We start from the raw sequence: 18,752 nt of genomic DNA, 5'->3' as shown, positions 1-18,752 counted from the left end.
GTAAGTTCTTCCCAGAGCATCCTATTTTGAATTGAAACCCCAAATCTCTGATATTCTAATCTCTTCCCTCCTTTATTTTTTCCAGCACTTATCACTGTAAAATAGCCTATTGTTTATTTACTTTGCTTTACTGTCTGTTTTCTGTACTAAAATATCAGCTCAAAAAAGGCCGATTTTGTTGTTGTTTTCTCTCCATTATCCTCAGTTCCTAGCACAGGGCCTACCTGATGGATAGTAGACACACAATTAATATTCATTGAATGACTACGTCAACAGTCATGGAAGTTGGAAGAGAATCTCTGAGGAGCTGATAATTTGGCTTATAACTCAGGGACCTGAGTGGAAGCGATAACTATCTGAGGAGCTGATAATTTGGCTTATAACTCAGGGACCTGAGTGGAAGCGATAACTATCAAATCATCCTAAATACCCCAGAAATCAGCCTGTAGACTGACAGAACAAACCCCACAACTAAAGGGAGAGAAGAAACCTCATTGAAGAGGCTAGGAAGGACAGAGATGTGGTTTGGGGGAGAAAGGGATCAGGACTGTTGTGGAGGAAAGGGAGCCACGGTCATGGAAGCAAGAGAGAGCAAGAGAGACAGAGGAGGAGACAGGGGAACCCACAAGGAGAACATTTCCCCAAAGCCATTTGCTGGGAAAAAGAGAGGGGCTGAGTTTTATGAGTTCTTTGAGCCAGTGGGGCTTCAAACCTGTAGTTTGAAAGTTCAGTGTGTTTGGCTGGCCTGGAGCCCTGAGGGTTCTGCCCTGCTCTTGGCGAAAAGGTAGTCAAACACCCCTGGGCAGACAGCATGGAAACAGCCATCTGAAGAGTGCCTGTAGCACATGGCAGGGAGATAACCTGCCCTTCTTGGAGGAGTCGCGGTAAGGTAGTATTCCTGGAGACACCTCTCTGGGCGCACAGAAGCCCGATGGCCCCATTTCTCTCCCCTCCCCCAGCAGAAACACAGATGCACCAGCAGGAGGCCATACTGGGCCTGCAGAGGCTGCCTCACTTTCTCGCACCAAACCCTGCTTCCCTGCACTCTGGTGAGACTGTCTTTCCGGGTCAAGCTCACCTCAGTCCCAGCGCAGTGAGACCTTCCCCCAGAAGACCAGCGCAGGTCCCTGCCCACATCACATCCCTAAAGCCTGGAGTTTGAAAAGTCAGCAGGATTGGCTGGGATAGAAGTCTCAGGACACCGCGTCACTTCTGGTGAGGAGGCAGGCCAACAAGTCAGAGGCAGATGGTGTGGAAACAGCGATCTGGAAAAGGTCTGGGACACACCCAGGGCAGATGATCTGTTCTTCTCAGAGTGCTTTCCTGAGAGGCAGTGGGCTCAGAGACTGCTCTCCAGGGACAAAGGAGGTGGCTGGTGCCATTTTCCTCCCCTGCCTGTCAGCACCCACACAGAGCCACATGGGGTGGTGAGCAGCACAGGGAGGACGCGGGCTGCCCAACCTGCCCAGGCCAAGTCCCACACCCTTGAGCTCTGACGGTGCTGCCCTTCTCAGTCAAACTTGCCTTAGTCCCAGTATGGCAGGCCCTTTGCACAGAAGAGCAGCACAAGCCCCAGCACATACCTCAGCTCCTGACTAGAGAGTTCTGCAGGGCTGCAGTTCTAGTGCAAGGAGCATCAGGTCCCGTTTCACAAGCAGAGCAGAGCACATCTAGTCCAAACTCGCCACATTCCGGCCAGGGACCACATACTGTCCACAGCAGGCCAGGAGACCGTCTGCAGATGACCGGCCTGGAGGCTAGAGCAGCCAAACCACAGCAGCAGAGTGCATGCTGGCCACACCAGAGGCGCTCGCTCAAGTGCCAGACACCGAGCACTACACACCCTCTTCTTCATAAAGCATTTCTCTTCAAAGTGGGAACGAAACAGACTTTTGTCTGTATATACCACATCTTCTTTGTCCATTTGTCTGTCAGTGGACATCTGGGCTCTTTCCATGGTTTGGCTATTGTGGACGTTGCTGCTGTAGACACTGGGGTGCAGGTGCCCCTTCTGATCACTATGTTTGTACCCTTTGGTAAATGCCTAGTGGTGCAATTGCTGGCTCATAGGGTAGCTCAATTTTTTACTTTTTGAGGAAACTCTGTACTGTTCTCCAGACAAATATGGAAATTAAGAAACAAAACAGAGGATCATTGTTCTTGTTTGAACATTCTAACATTTGTATCAATTTGGGGACAGTTTTTTCAATTGATTATTGTTTCTTTTCATTATAAGTCATATTTTCCTGCCTCTTGACATTCCTGTTAATTTCTGATTGGATTCCAGATATTAGAAATTTTATGTTGTTAGGTGGAAGATATTTTTGAATTTCTATATATAGTCATAAGACAACCTTTCCAATTCTACTGTGATGCAGTTAACTTATTCGGAAATAATGTGGTCCCTTTAGGTCTAGCTTTTAAAATTGGTAGGACCAGAACAGTGCTCAGTGTAAGGCTAATAACCAACTTTGGAGAGAAGTCTCTTAGAGTATTTTACCCAGTGTCCTATGAATCATGAGGTTTTTTAGTCTGGTTGGTAGGAATAAGCATTATCCCTGGACTTGCTTGAACACCGAGAATTATTACCACTAATCTTTTTTTTTTTATTGGTTCTTTTCCCAGTCAGTAGTAGTTTCCTCACATGGACACATGGATCAATGCTCAGCTTAATCCTCTAGGAGGGCTCTCTGCAAATCTTTGTACCTCTCTTCGTAAGCTCTCTTGTCTTAGGTACTCTGTCTTATGAACTCTAGCCACATTGGCTTCTGCAGACTAGTCTCTGTTACTGTATATTGGATACAACAGGAAGTCTTGAAGTAGCTTTTTTAAAATGCATATTTGTAGTATCAGGAATGTGGGGAAGATTATCTGTAATGAATTCTTTTTATCAGCCTCAATGTCACTCTAATTGTTATCAGGATAAAACATTGTGACTCAATGTTCAATATCAAACTTGGATATTTAATCACATGTCTTGATAATTAGTTCAATGAGCCTAGAGGTGTAAAGAGATTTCATGAAGAAAGTAAACTTTGATATAGATTTTAAGAAAGAGTAGAAATTGGCAAGCATATATTCTGTGCTAGGTACTGTTGGATGATCAAATATTTTTGAGAGATGAATGAATGAATGGATTGATCTTCTCTTTTCTCTTTAGCAAATTCCTACTTCAAGTCCCAAGTCTACATTTCTCCTCTACAACTTTCTCTATCTTCCTCCGACTGAGTTTATAAATTGTACCTTCTTTCTTTTTTATGATACCCCATACTTTATTTCCATTAAATCCATAATTACTTTATGTCATGATTACTTCACTTTTTTCTTCCACTAACCTATATATTGCTTTTGAGCAATTAATTTATCTTTGACCCCCAGAACCCAGCAGAGTGCTTAGAATACCTAAGTGTTTAAAAATATTTGTTGATTTGAACTGTTGCTCCTCTTTTAATATTCACAAGTAGACAGTAATGTAGAAGTCAGTTCTGATCCAGATGTTTTCAGTGATGAACTGAGAGGCACAATAGTATATTAGCTAACTATTGCTATGTAAAAAATTATCCCAAAACTTTGTGGCTGAAAACAACAAACACTTATTATTTTGTAGTTTCTGTAGTTCAGGAATTTTAGGGCACCTTAGCTGGGTCCCCTGACTTAGGGTCTTTCACAAGGTGTCAAGTGGTGCTTTAATTATCCCAAAGAACAAAAGGGAAAGAATCCACTTTCATGCTCACTCAAATAGATCCTTGGTGGCTGTTAGCCAGAGACATCAGTGCCTTGCCATGTGATCCTGTGCATAGGAAAGCTTACAGTAAGATATCTGGCTCCCATCAAAGAGAGTGATGGAGAAATCTAGAGTAGGCAAATAAGATAATGTCATAGTCTTTTTGTAACATAATCTTGGAAGTGACATTCCATAAGTTTTGTTATATTCTTTTCATGAGAAGTGAGTCATTAGGTCAAGTCCACACTCAGTGGAACTACTTGACCTCATGTGTAGCCAATACCACTTAACGTTTTCTCCAAGACAATAACAAATAAATACAGAAATGGATTCATTGACAGTTATGTATTCTGTATGAAAGATATGGCTCTGTTAACCCAGGAAATTTGGCATGATGCCAAACTCATGTTCTTTGGCCCAATTTTCTCCTGGGAGCAGAGGATTTAATAAGTAGATGTGATGGCAATTTTATCCTCCAAGAGCTAGCAGCTCTCTCATTCTCTGGATGTCTGAGGTTCCAGTGATACCTCAGGAAAGAGGGAGGAGTGCTAGGGCCTGCCCTCCATCATCAGGTGCTACCCAACCCAATTCTATCATGTTACTTATGCTGAATTCTGAGTTCATAAATACAAGTTTGAAAAAAATCCCATTTGAAATGTCTGAAAAACTGGGGTCCTAAAGCAATGGTTTCTGGATATAGCAGTATAGTATAATGTAGTGGTTAGGCCTGGGGCCTCTGGAACCAGCCTGCCTGGGTTACTTTGTATCCAGGTTCTGTCATTAGCTAGGCAAGTGATGGGATTTAGAAAAGTCTGGGCTTGAGTCCCATCCACAGTTATCTCTTGGCCCTTTCTGTTTGTGAAGCCAAAACTACTTGGGCAGATTTGATACTCTGCTTCTTTTTATTTTCATTGTAGCCTTTTATTATTAGTCACCCTGTGTTTATCTTAGTTTAACATAACCAATGGAATGGTTAATGCATTTACCACCATTATGCCTACTGTTTTTGTCCTGATAATAGGTCTTTGACTAGATGATATGTGTTCTTCATTTTAATAAACTCCTTCTCTAGAAAGAAAATTATCTATAATTGATTTCTATACCTGTCAATGCTTAGTGTTTCATAATCAGTTAAAACATTTTTACAGGTGTGGGTTTACCAATTTCATTGTGTCACTTATTCTAAGTTATTGTCGACCAACATTTTCAATTATATTGTTAAATAAAGAGACTGTAGGTTGCAATTAATTACCCACATCTGCTGTTCTAATATGAATTAAGGTAGTATCTTACAGTCCATCTAATAGTGAGTTTTCTGGATTAATTAATGAAGAAGTTCACAAAGGGAAGTACTAAATATTTCATATATTGTGCTTGTAATAGGACTAACCCTTGAGCCTGAGACTTAACTGTTGATGTTATCCTCTTTGTTTTAAACTCCAGCTGCTGGAAATTAATCATTGATACAATTTTTTAGGAGGATTCTTATTACTTATTCTTGTCTAAGAGCCAAAATCTTTATGTGCTCCTTCTTATGTTCTAATAGTTGACTCCAGCTCACCTTCAAAGTGTATTTTAGAAGTTGATTTTTCAAGGGGCACCTCGGTGGTGCAGTTGGTTAAGCATCAGAACTCTTGGTTTCAGCTCAGGTCATGATCTCAGGGTAGTAATCTCAAGGTTGTGAACTCAAGGTTGTGATCTCAGGGTCATGATCTCAAGGTCCTGAGGTCGAGCCCTGCCTCCTGGCTCTACATGGAATCTGCTTAGAGTTTCTATCTCCCTCTCCCTCTGTATCCCCTACTCTCTCTCTCTCTCTCTCTCTCAAATAAATAAATCTTTTTAAAAAAAAATAAGTTGATTTATCAAGGGGAGGCAAATCACTTGTTTTCAAAACGCTTTGGCAGAGGAGCCAAAGATGAAGGAACGGATGACTTGGGCTGGAGAACAAAAGTCATGAGAAAACTGGTTGTCAGGTGCTACTTGCCCTCCATGGTTCTGATGTCCAGGGTGCCTGCAGTGTGGGGAGGAATGTCAGGGAGAGGAACCCTAACTGGTACTACAATTTCCAAGTCTCCGCAAGAATGTAGTGAAAAATGTTGGGCCTTTGGCAAGCTCTGTAAGTAAATCTCATAAGAAAAAATAATTGTGGCTTTTGAAATGCATAGAACATGATATATTCATAACATAGTAAATGTTGAAAGTTCTCAGCCAGGGATTTTAAAATAAGACCCTCACGTAAAGAAATGCTGCACACACACACACACACACAAAAAAGGTATATCTATAAAGAAGAAAATAGCACAGCAAGATGATGATTAGCTGGAAGGCTTAGAAAATGTTGTCCTTCTTTTCTTAAAACTATCTCTTCCACAGACTTCCTTAATAAGCATTCCTTTATTATCTTTTTTTTTTTTTTTGTAGATGACTTTTTCCTTTGCTGGCTCCCTGTCTTATCACTTTTTAGCAGTAAATATCCCCTAAATATCTCCTCTTACCTTACGGAAGTGATGTTATCTCCTAGCTTCAATTATTACTTTCATAAAATGATACACACCACTTGTATCGCCAGCCTTGACCTCACTGCTTCTCATTACTCTTCTTCATTCATCAGCTTTTCTACTTATGTTCTCATCATTTCCTGAGAAGTGATACATTTATATAATTGATGAATTCTTTTTTTGTATGTATATAAGTTAATATATCCTTCAGCTCTATTTCTACAACTTAAGAATATGGAGTTTATCTTTAATTTCTATGATAATATTATCTTGTGGAATCATTTTCTAAGTAATTTTCAGACCAAATTTAATTTTAACCTGAGATAATAAGAGAAAGATCACATAAGAGAACCTCATTTCTGTGACAGCCTGAAGAAACTATTTTCCAATAAGTTTTTGTACTCAAATATTTAATTAGAGGTATGTCAGGTAAAAAAAAAAGTCATTACAAAAATATTCAATGAATGTTATAAGTGAAAAACTCTGTGCGTACATGATAGAGAGTTCTCACCTAACATTTGTAGTGGATGTCAAGGAGTGTATGTATTTAAAAATAGAAAATTTTACAGAAAATAGAGCCTAAAGTCAAAAGAAGTGCTTATTAAATCTAAAGCAAATGCTATTATCTGAAATGTTTTCTAAGTAATAGAAGCTTCAATACAAATGGACAAGCGATTATTGGTATCTTTAATTAGCATAGTTTCTGGTAGTTGTTTGAAAATTTGAGAGTTATGTTCACATCTTGACTGAAGGATTGGCCTCAATCAAAACAGCTTGTGGTGTTGGATAAGAACACAGTGAACTGTCAAGGGGAATTGGAAGAAACTGGCTATTACAAGTGATTAATCTGGGAGGCAGATACTGTAGGTAATGTTCCCACTTCCTAAATTCATGAAGTAGACAAAAGTTTTATCTTCACACTCATCTCCCCTAAGAGGCTTCCTCTTTTAAAGTCATCATTTGTTAACAATTTCTCATCATTTCTCACCAAGTCATATGCCAAGTCATATGATTCTACCATCTTAATTATCTCTGAAACCCATTCTTCATTTCCAAGCCACTACTACTACCTCAACTCATTTTATCCTTACTGTAGGCCCTTGCTAACTGATTACCCTGCTTCCAGTCTTGCTCCCTCAAGTCATTTGCAGTACTATTACTAGAAGGGTTATTTTAAGATGCAAATCAGAATATACTACTATTTAAAATCTCTTGGAGAGTTCCTAAGAGGAAAATTTTTAAGAAAAATTTTGAGCTTCCTTCCGTAGTATATAAGACTCTTTAAGATCCCTAACAAACAACTCCTACTTAGAATAAATTTTCTTCATTTGTTTTTCAGTCAACTGCAAACAGTTACATAGCCAGCATCATTCTTTTTTTTTTTTTCCAGTTTGGGAAAAATCTTATTTTTAATTAACATATAATGTATTATTGGTTTCAGAGGTACAGGTCTGTGTTTCATCAGTCTTGTATAATACCCAGTGCTCATTACATCACATGCCCTCCTTAATGTCCATCACCCAGTTACCCCATGCCTCCAGCAACCCTCAGTTTGTTTCCTATGATTAAGAGTCTCTTATGGTTTGTCTTCCTCTCTGGTTACATCTTTTTTTATTTTTTCCTCTCTTCCCCCATGATCTTCTGTTTTGTTTCTTAAATTACACATATCAGTGAGATCATATGATATCATATCATTTCTCTGATTGATTTATTTCGCTTAGCATAATATCCTTTAGTTCTTTCTACCTCGTTGCAAATAACAAGATTTCAATGTTTTTCTGGCTGAGTAATATTTCGTTGTATATATACACCACATCTTCTTTATCCATTCATCTGTCGATGGACATCTAGACTCTTTCCATAGTTTGGCTATTGTGGACATTGCTGTATAGCCAGGATCATTCTTACTGATATACTGGCTATATGAACATCTCTGAAAATCTTTGGGGAGTAACATCTACCAAGAGCTATATCTTCTGCAGGACTGTATAAGATGTCAAGGAATTGCTAACAGGCCACAAATAATAACACACATAAGAAGTAAAACAGTATGGGATAGTATGGTTCTTTGGACTTCCATAGACCTGAATTTAAACTTTGGTGCTTTTCCTTCCATGCTGTATAATTCTGCATTCCATTTTTCTTATTTTTAAGGTGAGGCTATTAATAAAATTCCATGAGTTGCTATAAGCATTACCTGAAACAGATATTCTCATTTAGCTCATAGATATCCTCAAAGTACGCATTCAAGAAATATTAGTTCCCTTTGCCTTCTAATGCTTCATTCACATTAATAAGAATTGAAGTATAAGTGACAGAGATCAATGTAGGGGACTCTATTGTCCCAGGGAAAAAGCGGTGGGAAATAGAGTAGAAATACGTAACAGGATGAACAGTTGCCAAAGGAGGTAGATCTTATGTTAGAGGAAGTCTGGGAAAAGCATATACAACTGGAGGGGTGTGTGTGTGTGTGTGTGTGTGTGTGTGTGTGTGTGTGTGTAGTAGTAGTAGTAGTAGTAGTAGTAGCGGTAACAGTAGTAGATGGAATCAACCAGAGAATGTATACTGGAAAATAGCCAATAGCTGCCACTTACTGAATACTTACTGTTATGTACCAAGTATTGTGTTAGTTGCTTTGTATGTATTAACTTAATATAAAAGAATTAGAGCAGAAAAAGGAGATCAAAAAGAAACACAAGGAAACACTTCTCAGTGAGAAAAAAGCAACACTTAAGAAACAGTTAAGATATGAACAGAGAGAGCCACCTGTCTAGAGGAATAATAATAAGTGGGCAGAGAGGTTTGGAGCAAATTCAAAGACTGCAATGTCAATTAACCTAAGGGAGGATAGGATCTTAAGGAGCAGATAAAGAGTGAAATAAATATTAAATAAGGAAAAATCTAAAAAGTATCTGTTGGAATGGGCAATTAGGAGGCCTTTGATGTTATTTTCCACAGAAATTTTACTAAAGTAGTGAGGTCTGAAGCCAGATTGTAGTGGGCTGAGGAATGAATAGGAGGTAGGAAACGTGGACAAAAGGTAGACTACTTTTAAAAGAATATTGTCTATGAAGTTGAGGAGAGAGGGAAATGGTTCAAGATGACACAATTGAGAACTGATTTTTGAAAGTTAGAAATGGAAATAACTAGAAAATATCAAATCTAAATCAACTTGTATATTAATATCTTTGAGATCATTTTGAATTCATAAGGCATAAACTTTAGAAAAACATCTTCCTCTTTTCTAAAGAATGCTGCTATAAACATAGGGATGCGTGTATCCTTTTGAATTAGTGTTTTTGTATTTTTTGGGTAAATATCCAGAAGTGCAATTACTGGATCATAGGGTATTTCTATTTTTAACTTTTTGAGGAAACTTCTTACTGTTTTCCACAGTGGCTGCACCAGTTTGCATTCCCACCAACAGCACAAGACATGGATGGAGCTAGAGAGTATAATGTTAAGCAAAATAATCAGTCAGAGAAAGACAAATACCATATGATTTCTGTTGTACATGGAGTTTAAGAAACAAATGAGCAAAGAAAAAGAGAGAGAGACAGAGAAATCAAGAAACAGACTCTTAACTAAAGAGAACAAACTAATGGTTACCAGAGGGGAGGTGGTTGGGTAGATAGGTTAAATAAGTGATAGGGATTTAGGAGTGTCCTTGTGATGAGCACTGCGTCATGTATACGATTGTGGAATCACTATATTTACACCTAAAATTAATATAGCACTGTATGTTAACTGAGATTTAAATAAAAACTTAAAACATTTGATTTAAAAAAAACTAAAATAAAAAATAAAAAAATTATTTTCCTCTAAAGTTTCACTACTACAGATTTTCTAATAAATGGAAATGGTTATTATCCTAGTATCATCTCATGGTTCTGCTCTCTGTAAGTCTTAGTAATAAAGGTTAGATAAAGGCATACAGAAGAGAAAATTATGGCTTTAAATAAACTATAAATCCTGAGGAAAACATTAGTATAAGCATACATTTGAAGAAAACAAAAAGAAGTCGTAGGAAATGAGATGTCACTTAAAGCAAAGAAAATCTTAATTTAAAAGTATAGGTATTTATTGAACAACTACTAGGTAGAAGACACTATATTTAATTTTGACAATTTCAGCCGACGTTGATTGCCATTTTATTCCTTTCAGAATTTATTCTACTTTTCTCCCATGGGATATTTAGTTCCTCTTGATATGGCCTTTATTTTCTTCATTGCTATCGATTACTTTCATAATATGGAGAATAGAGGGAGTGCTAAATGGTAGCAAGTCAAATAAGTTAGTCATATTGTAGGAGAAGCATTCAGCAAGCAAGAACAATAAGGGCCTTTGCTCTTACAGACATTACTTTTAGAGTCTCTGGAATTTTGAATAAGGTTTGTCTATTTTAATTATGATTAAATTCCAGTGAAAAATTATTTTCCCTGAAGTCCCAAACCTCTTACACTTCAGTGACACAAGGTTAGAACATGAAAAAAAAGTTTAAGATTTTGCATAATAGTGGTTTACCCACAGTGATAATTAATGGAAAGATTAAGTTGTGAGGATAAGTAATACAAGCATTCAGAGAAAGAAATGATCAATATGGGAAAGTATTTGTAGGAACTTCTCATGAAGAGCATGAGCTTGACCTTGAGACTGACTTTATGGCAGGCAGAGAAAGGGAAGGGAGGCTTTCTAGGAAGAAAGAGCAGAATGTATAAATATATGTTTAAATACAACCGGAAAATTGAAGATACTCCACTTGTATCTTTTGATGAGTCAACTGGTAAATAAAAATATCTGTAAAGTGTAATATATATAGTAATTCCTACTATCAAAATAAGGATCTCTGATCCATTTTCTATGCTTACAGAGCAACTACTTAATGGGAAGCACTTTTTGGTGCTTATCCTTCAGTCAGTAAAAGGTACCTAGTTACCAGACCATATTTGAACACCATTCCTTTAATCATAATAATAATACTGACATATATGTCAGTTATACAAATCTAAGTATAATACAGTTTACTTCCTTAAAGTGTTTAAAGATTATAAAGATATCCTTTCTGTGATAACCTTTTTTCTACTTCACAATTTCGCTAGTAGTTTTGTTAATGTTTTCAAGGAAAAAAGATCAAAAGTATGTATTTTATCAAAAAATCTTAAGACAACAGATTTTATGCCCGGCGAAAATCTTAATGAGATAATGCATACATGTAAAACTCTAATCACAGTTCTTGGCATGGAACAGGCGCTGGGGTTTGCTAAAGGTTAATTTAATTTACGCAACCGATGAATTGTTGAACACTACATCTGAAACTAATGATGTACTATTTGTTGGCTAATTGAATTTAAAAAATAAAAGATAAATAAAAAATAAAATAAGTGATCAATAAAATTTCTTGAATTGAATTACTTAAAATTTCTATCATATAATTGGGTCCTCCTAACTGTTAATGTTTAAATTCCCTTATAACTGTGTGTGTGTGTATGTGTGTGTGTAATTTTTACTAGAAATACAGCCCAATTCAACAATTATTTGGATGCCTGTCATATACTTAGCGTAGTGGCAAATAATTCAGGCTGTGACTTTATGGGGCTTCGTGTAGTAGAAAGAATGTGAAATTGCTTTACCAACTTTTTCAGGTTCTGGAGAAGGGAAGCATGGATAAAATGACAGATACATGTTCCAGCCCAAATGTTAATACAAGTGTATTTGTCTTAGCTACATGACAGTAATATGTGTACATCATAATACATTATATTCTCATAGATTGCTAAGAGATACCCTCTCCACGATGACTCCAAAAGTAATAAAAATCAATAAATGCATTCTACTCATATATATAACATATGACATAATTCAGATAATTCCAATGTACATTGCTCTCAATGGTTAAATATTTCATTGAATTTTAAAACAAACTAAATAAAGACTACTGTTCAGTAATGACTCTGCATGGTTTCATTAAGACTTACGTTTTGACAGTTTCTCAGAAGGCCAACACTTTATAATTAATGAATGTTCAGCCAAAAGATTGACCTTCTGAATGACTGGGTAAGTGCAAATTTAGGAGGAAAAAGTTTGCTTTGGACCATTTACTGAAGCCTAAGAGCCGTTTTAGAATCAAAGTAAGTTCTGGAACGGTGCCTAAGAAATTGGCTCTATATGTTAACATTGGAGAGTCCCTATTACAATAAAAATGCATGCTGTCTACTTTATGCTATATTTAAAATAAGAGAAATTGTAAAAACCTTCATTTACTTGACCATTTGTGACTTTCTATAAAGGTTCCTAAGATTGAACTCCCAGGCATGTGAAGTGTAAGATACCAAGCACTTTGGCTCTGGTATTCATTTTCAAGCCGAATCTACAGAGCTTCTACTGAAAGTTTCCTCTTTTCTGAGTTTGAGTCAGTTAGTTCATTTACTGAAAGGTTAGTGTTAATGAGATCAAGGTCACACAAGGGTCCTGATGGAAAACATTTGAAGTCAAGGGACCTAGATTTGAGTTCCAATCCTGCCTTTACTATCTGTAGGAACTCAATTTATCCAGCATCCTTGAGGCTCAGTTTCTTCACCTTTAAAATGGAAAAGTAGCACCTTTCTTTCTGTGTTTTGGGGTGAAACAGGACATTCCAGTTACCATTAATGCACTAAGTGCAGGATCTGACACATAACATGCCCTCAATAAATGTTAATTGTGTTTTTAATTTTTTATTAGAAAAACAACTCACTATACACATTATGTATTCTATGGATCATTAGTTAGCAATAGCCATCAGCAAAAGTATTGTTCTGGGAGTGTACAGAAGCCTATGTATATATAGGTTCTCACAACCCTGCGATTATGACCTGAGCCAAAATCAAGAGCTGATGCTTAACCAACTGAGACACCAAGGTGCCCCAACACCTGTTTATATTTCTGAAACCACCAGAAATTTCAGATGTCCTAACAAAAATTCCTTATCTTTTTTAATCACTAGATTCTACTCCTGAAGTTAATATTACACTATATGTTAACTAACTTGAATTTAAAGAAAATCTTGGAGAAAAAAACTTTTAAAATTAAAACAATTTTTAAAAACTTTTAAAAAACTAATGTGTATCTTTGACAGAAAAACACATCCAGCTGCATTTGATCAATCTAATGAAAATTCACAATCCTTTCATCTTGTAAATTACTTTCTTGGGTAGCTAGAAATGTAAATGAGCAAAAAAGTAGCTATGCCCAAACTATTTGAAAAGACTAACATTAAACTCATTCTTTTTTTTTTTTTTTTAAGATTTTTTTATTTATTTATTCGACAGAGATAGAGACAGCCAGCGAGAGAGGGAACACAAGCAGGGGGAGTGGGAGAGGAAGAAGCAGGCTCATAGTGGAAGAGCCTGATGTGGGGCTCGATCCCAGAACGCCGGGATCACGCCCTGAGCCAAAGGCAGACGCTTAACCGCTGTGCCACCCAGGCGCCCCTCATTCTGTTATCTATAACATATTGTTACTGATTGTATTTTATCTTCTGATTTTTGTTCAATATTAATCATAAAATCCATCAAAAACATAACTTTGATTATTTTTTCCTGTTGTATGTAGAGTTTCTTTGGTAAGAATTTCAAATATCTTTGAACTGTAGGTGTTGCTTTGTTAGATAGAAGTTTTTTCTCAAAACCATCAAAAATCAGCTTTCTTATGGCTCCAGTATCAAAAGTGTGTTTAGCTTTAAATCACAACTTTATTCACAAGCTCTAAAAAGTCCCCTATTTTACTGCTGCTCATGGATGATGTAAATATTTATTTAGAACAGAGATTTCATTGGAAAGACAGTTATGAATAAAAATATGAGGGAAATCACTGTCCAAAAAACTAAAATTTGGTATTTCTTATTAATTATTTTTTTCAAAATGGAAGATATTTTCCTGGTAATACAAATTATGGTAAAAATTATGAAACAGAAAAATTTGAAGTTCCCTTATAATCTCACCTTATATAGCTATTTACTATTAATGTTTTAGTATGTTTCCTTCCATCCTTTAAAATTATACATTTATATACATATATATGTATATATATTCATAACTATGTAAAATATATATGTAAGAATTCATGTGCTTCTTTAACTTTAAGGTATTTCGTGGACCCCTTTCCAAGTTAATAAAAAAGTGATAGTTTTGAGAACTTATTTAATATTATTTCCACGAAGAACATTACATTTTTCTTTACTATTATAACATTTAAATTAACATCTTTGGGGGCGCCTGGGTAGCGCAGTCGTTAAAGCGACTGCCTTCGGCTCAGGGCGTGATCCCGGCGTTCCGGGATCGAGTCCCACATCAGGCTCCTCTGCTGGGAGCCTGCTTCTTCCTCTCCCACTCCCCCTGCTTGTGTTCCCTCTCTCGCTGGCTGTCTCTGTCAAATAAATAAATAAAATCTTTAAAAAAAAAAAAAATAAAATAAAATAAAAAAATAAATAAATTAACATCTTTGTACTTAAAAAAAAAAGAATTCCTTATCTGTATGACAATCAGTTCTAATGCTGATTGAATAAATTCTGAGAATAAGCATGTAAAACAACACAGTTTTAGCTCATATATGCTCAATAAATTGTGTGTTGATACATGAATAAATGGATGATTGAATGAATAAACTATTTAAAACCACAGAGCACTCAGAAACAAAGCTTGAGGCAAGACACTAAGGATTCCGTGCTGACACTGACTTGTTCCGTGACTTTGAGAAATTTCCCACTTTCTCTCATTTTCAATTTCTTCGTCTTTAAAAAACAAAGATTTGATATGTAATGTCTGCCATGGCCCTCTCTAGTTCTGAAGGGCTATGATTCAAACAGGAAAGGAAACTTGACTGAGGAGGCAATTTGTTTATTGGAATAAAAGACGTATTGGAACATAAGTCCTTTGAGCTTTTAGATCCCATCTTCCTGTTTTCTCTCCTAAGTCTAACAGACTTTGAAAATTTTCCCAAATGCATATTCTCTGACCACATGAAAAATAGTGCATTAAAATCTACAATAAAAATGGGCACATCTGAAGGAAATGATTCCAAGCAATTTCCCAGAGAAGTGAGACTTAGAAATAGGTCTTTGAGAGGAGAAGAAATTTGAAGGGTTAGCAGATGTTACAATCTATAATTTTCCATGAAGACAGTTGGCCAACAGCTCCTTGCATTTTTCACTTGCTCATTCATTCACTCATCCATTCATTCATCCATTCATTCATTCAACAAATGCTTGTGGAATGATTACTGTTTGCATGGCAGCAGACCAGGGCAGGATTATAAAGATAAACATGATGTACTTTGTCCTTAAAGGATTTGTTCTTTAGTACAGATGAAAAGGCATGCATATAATATTTTTAAATGTTCTATACGGCATGAAAGAAGGTTATATGAGATTTATGAAGAAGGAAGACAATTTCAGCAAGTCAGTTGGCAATGAAGGGAGGAAAATCAAAGAAATCTTGGAGGAGAAGGTATTTAGCTTGGGTTTAAATATCTGTAGGTTGGGCAAAAGATAATTCCTGGCTGAGGAAATGATGTGAACAAAGACTCAAAGGAGCAGGAAATGGAATGCAGTTTTACTACATAATTGAGTTTATGGAAGAGAGTAATGGGAAATTCATTTTAAAAGAATACTGTCAGATTTAGAAGACATTTGAAACCCACACTAAGGGGTTTGGTCTTCATTTTCTAGACAAAAACAAGCCATCCGAGGTTTCAGAGAAGAGAGATGGAAGAAAACTGTTTCATGATGGTGATTTCTGAAGAAGCATTGTGCATGGTGGTTGTAAAATGAATTTTGATAGGCAGATGCCCAAATCAAGTTCTTAACTGAGCTCTCTTTCTTGTTCAGGCTGCTGATGTCCTGCTGCAGCATGGAGCTAATGTCAATGTTCAAGATGCAGTTTTTTTCACTCCATTGCACATTGCAGCATACTATGGGCATGAACAGGTAAGTCTGACAGTAGTATTTCTAAAGGCTGGGGGACAATTCCAGGTTTTTGTTGAGCTGTCCTAGCCTCAAAGAAAGAATATTTAAGCTATCTTTTGAATTATTTTTGCCATCTTCTCATCGGTTCTGCCCTTGAGGAACTTATAGATCCATAGAAATACTGCATCTGCCAAATGCTGCATTTTAGTGACTTAGTACCCAAGGGAGGTAGTAGAGTGAGTATACAATCCCAGGAATCAGTCAGTGTGAATTTGAAAAATTCCTAGCTTTGTGACCATATGTAGGTTATATAATCTCCCTGATCTTCAGTTTCTTCATCTGCAAAATAGAGAAAATATTAATAGTACCTACATAAGATTGCTGATACGATGAGATATTAAAGTGTTCAGCAGATGCTCAATAACTGTTACTACGTTGATGCTAGTGACAGTAACGATAAAACAAATCATGAACACTGTCCCAGCAGGTAAAAAAATGTGTCTTTCAGAAACCGAGTTTCTTCTTTTCTGCTGTCTTGGGATGTGGTAGACTGCAAATGTGTTCACGTTTTCATTTTTGAACCGGTGTATATCCTAAAAGGGACTTTGCAGATGTGATCAAGTTAAGGATTTTGAGTTGGAGAGATTATCCTGGAATTATCTGGGTGAACTTGATGTAATCACAAGGGTCCTTATAATAGGCAGCAGGAAACAGGTGTGACAGTAGAAGCAAGAAGTTAAGGTGATACAAGAAGGGGTCATAAGCTAAAGAATGCAGGCAACCTATAGAAGCTGAAAAAGTGAGGAAATGAAAGCCTCCAAAGGGAATACAACTTGCCAACACCTTGATTTTATATTTCTAACCTCCAGAACTTTAAGAGAATAATCTCTGCTGTTTTAATCCAATAATTTTGTGGCAGTTTGCAACAGTGGGAAACTAATACATGGAAAAACCTAGATATTTTTTTAAATCACTGTATGTGCTTTAAATATAATTTGATTTAAATACGTAATTATATAACAGGTAATTATTTGTAAAATCTGATATTCTGTAATAAAGTAATAATATATAGAGAATGTTTTACTGTTTACAGTGTGCCTTCACTCAATGAATAGTTTTATTTGACCTTCACGACAACCTGGTGAACTTAATAAGAGTTACCATGTGAGCGATCTCATACTCTGGGACAAGCATTTTATGTGAATTTTGTTGTTGTTGTTGTTAATTTTTCCACAATCCTAAAATTAGTTGTTATTTGCATCTTCTTGTCAATGATATACATGAGCTCACTTAGGTCAGGTAGCATGCCAGAGTCAGCTGGTTAGAAGAGCTGAAATTGTATTCAGGCCTGTCTGAACCCAAAGCCCAACATTATTCTGTTGTACCTAAGAACCTCTTCTTCTTCTTCTATCAGTGAAACAAATGAGAAAGTCCAGGAACTTTGCTTAAATGACGGGGCTAGTTATTCAAGGCCAGGTGCTCAAACTCCAAAGTCCATTGGTTTTTTTAAATTTGTAACAACTTTATTGAGATATACTTCATCATTTTAAATTGTACAACTCAGTGTTTTTTAGTATATTCGGAGTTTTGCAACCATCATGACAATTAATTAAAGTCATTACTCCCAGAAGCAATCCTGCACACATTAGCACTTCCAACTTCTTCCCAACCTCTCTCTTCCAGCCTGAGGAAAATACTAATGTACTTTCTGTTCCTAAGAATTAACCTATTCTGGAGACTCCCTGTAAGTAGAGTCATGCAACATATGATCTTTCGTGACTGACTTCTTTCACTTAGCGCAGTGTTTTTAAGTTTCATCAACTTTACAGCATGTATCAGTACTTCCTGGCTTTTTAGTGTGCAATACTACTTTGTTATATGGATATGCCAGATTTTATTTATTCATTCATCAGTAGATGGACATTGGATTATTTTCCCACTTTTTGGCTATTATGAATAATGCTACTTTGAACATTCAAGGTTTTTTTTTTCTCAAGTATAATTAACATACACTGTTAGGTTGTTTTCAGGTATATGATACAATGATTCAAAAATTCTGTACATTTCTCAGTGCTCATCAAGATAAGTGTACCCTTAATCCCCTTTATCTATTTCACCCATTCTCCCCCCACCTCATGTACAAGTTTTGATACAGACATCTGTTTGCATTTCTCTTGGGTACATCTTGGGGTGGAATTGATGGCTCATATGGTAACACTATGTTTAACATCTTACGGAATGGTTGAACTTTTCCAAAAAGGTAGATGCCTAATGAGTTAAAAACCACATTGTCTACAGAAAAGAAAGCCTATGTGACATACCTCCCAGGACAAAAGTAAGTCCGTTGATTTTTAACCTTAACATATTAAAAGACAAAATTTTTGTGTGCTTCTTTCAAACATCGCCATTTAGCTAGCCTTAAGAAACTAAATAGAACCAAATAAAACAAAAATACACACGTAATTGGATAATCAAAACTTAATGTTCTTTTGACATCCTCCTTTCACTCTTCCTCACTGTATATCTCTAGATCTCTAGTCTTACTCAATTATGGAGTAAAATTTTACCTTTTTGCCTTCGTAGAGGTCAT

At 36.5% G+C, this 18,752-nt stretch overlaps 1 protein-coding gene across 1 annotated transcript in view; it reads left to right on the top strand.

Moving 5' to 3' along the window:
• The window catches only part of TNNI3K (TNNI3 interacting kinase), a 277,662-nt gene that overhangs the window by 72,614 nt on the left and 186,296 nt on the right, over positions 1-18,752 (top strand). The window contains exon 6 of the mRNA XM_040627127.1: positions 16,085-16,183. Within this exon, the coding sequence (XP_040483061.1) occupies positions 16,085-16,183 (99 nt within the window). The remainder of the gene's footprint in view (positions 1-16,084; positions 16,184-18,752) is intronic.

Source organism: Ursus maritimus, unplaced genomic scaffold (assembly GCF_017311325.1).
Source record: "Ursus maritimus isolate PB19 unplaced genomic scaffold, ASM1731132v1 scaffold_12, whole genome shotgun sequence".
Taxonomy (NCBI): Eukaryota; Metazoa; Chordata; class Mammalia; order Carnivora; family Ursidae; genus Ursus; species Ursus maritimus.
Note: the sequence above shows the minus strand (reverse complement) of the source record. Positions and strands in the feature narration are given on the sequence as shown.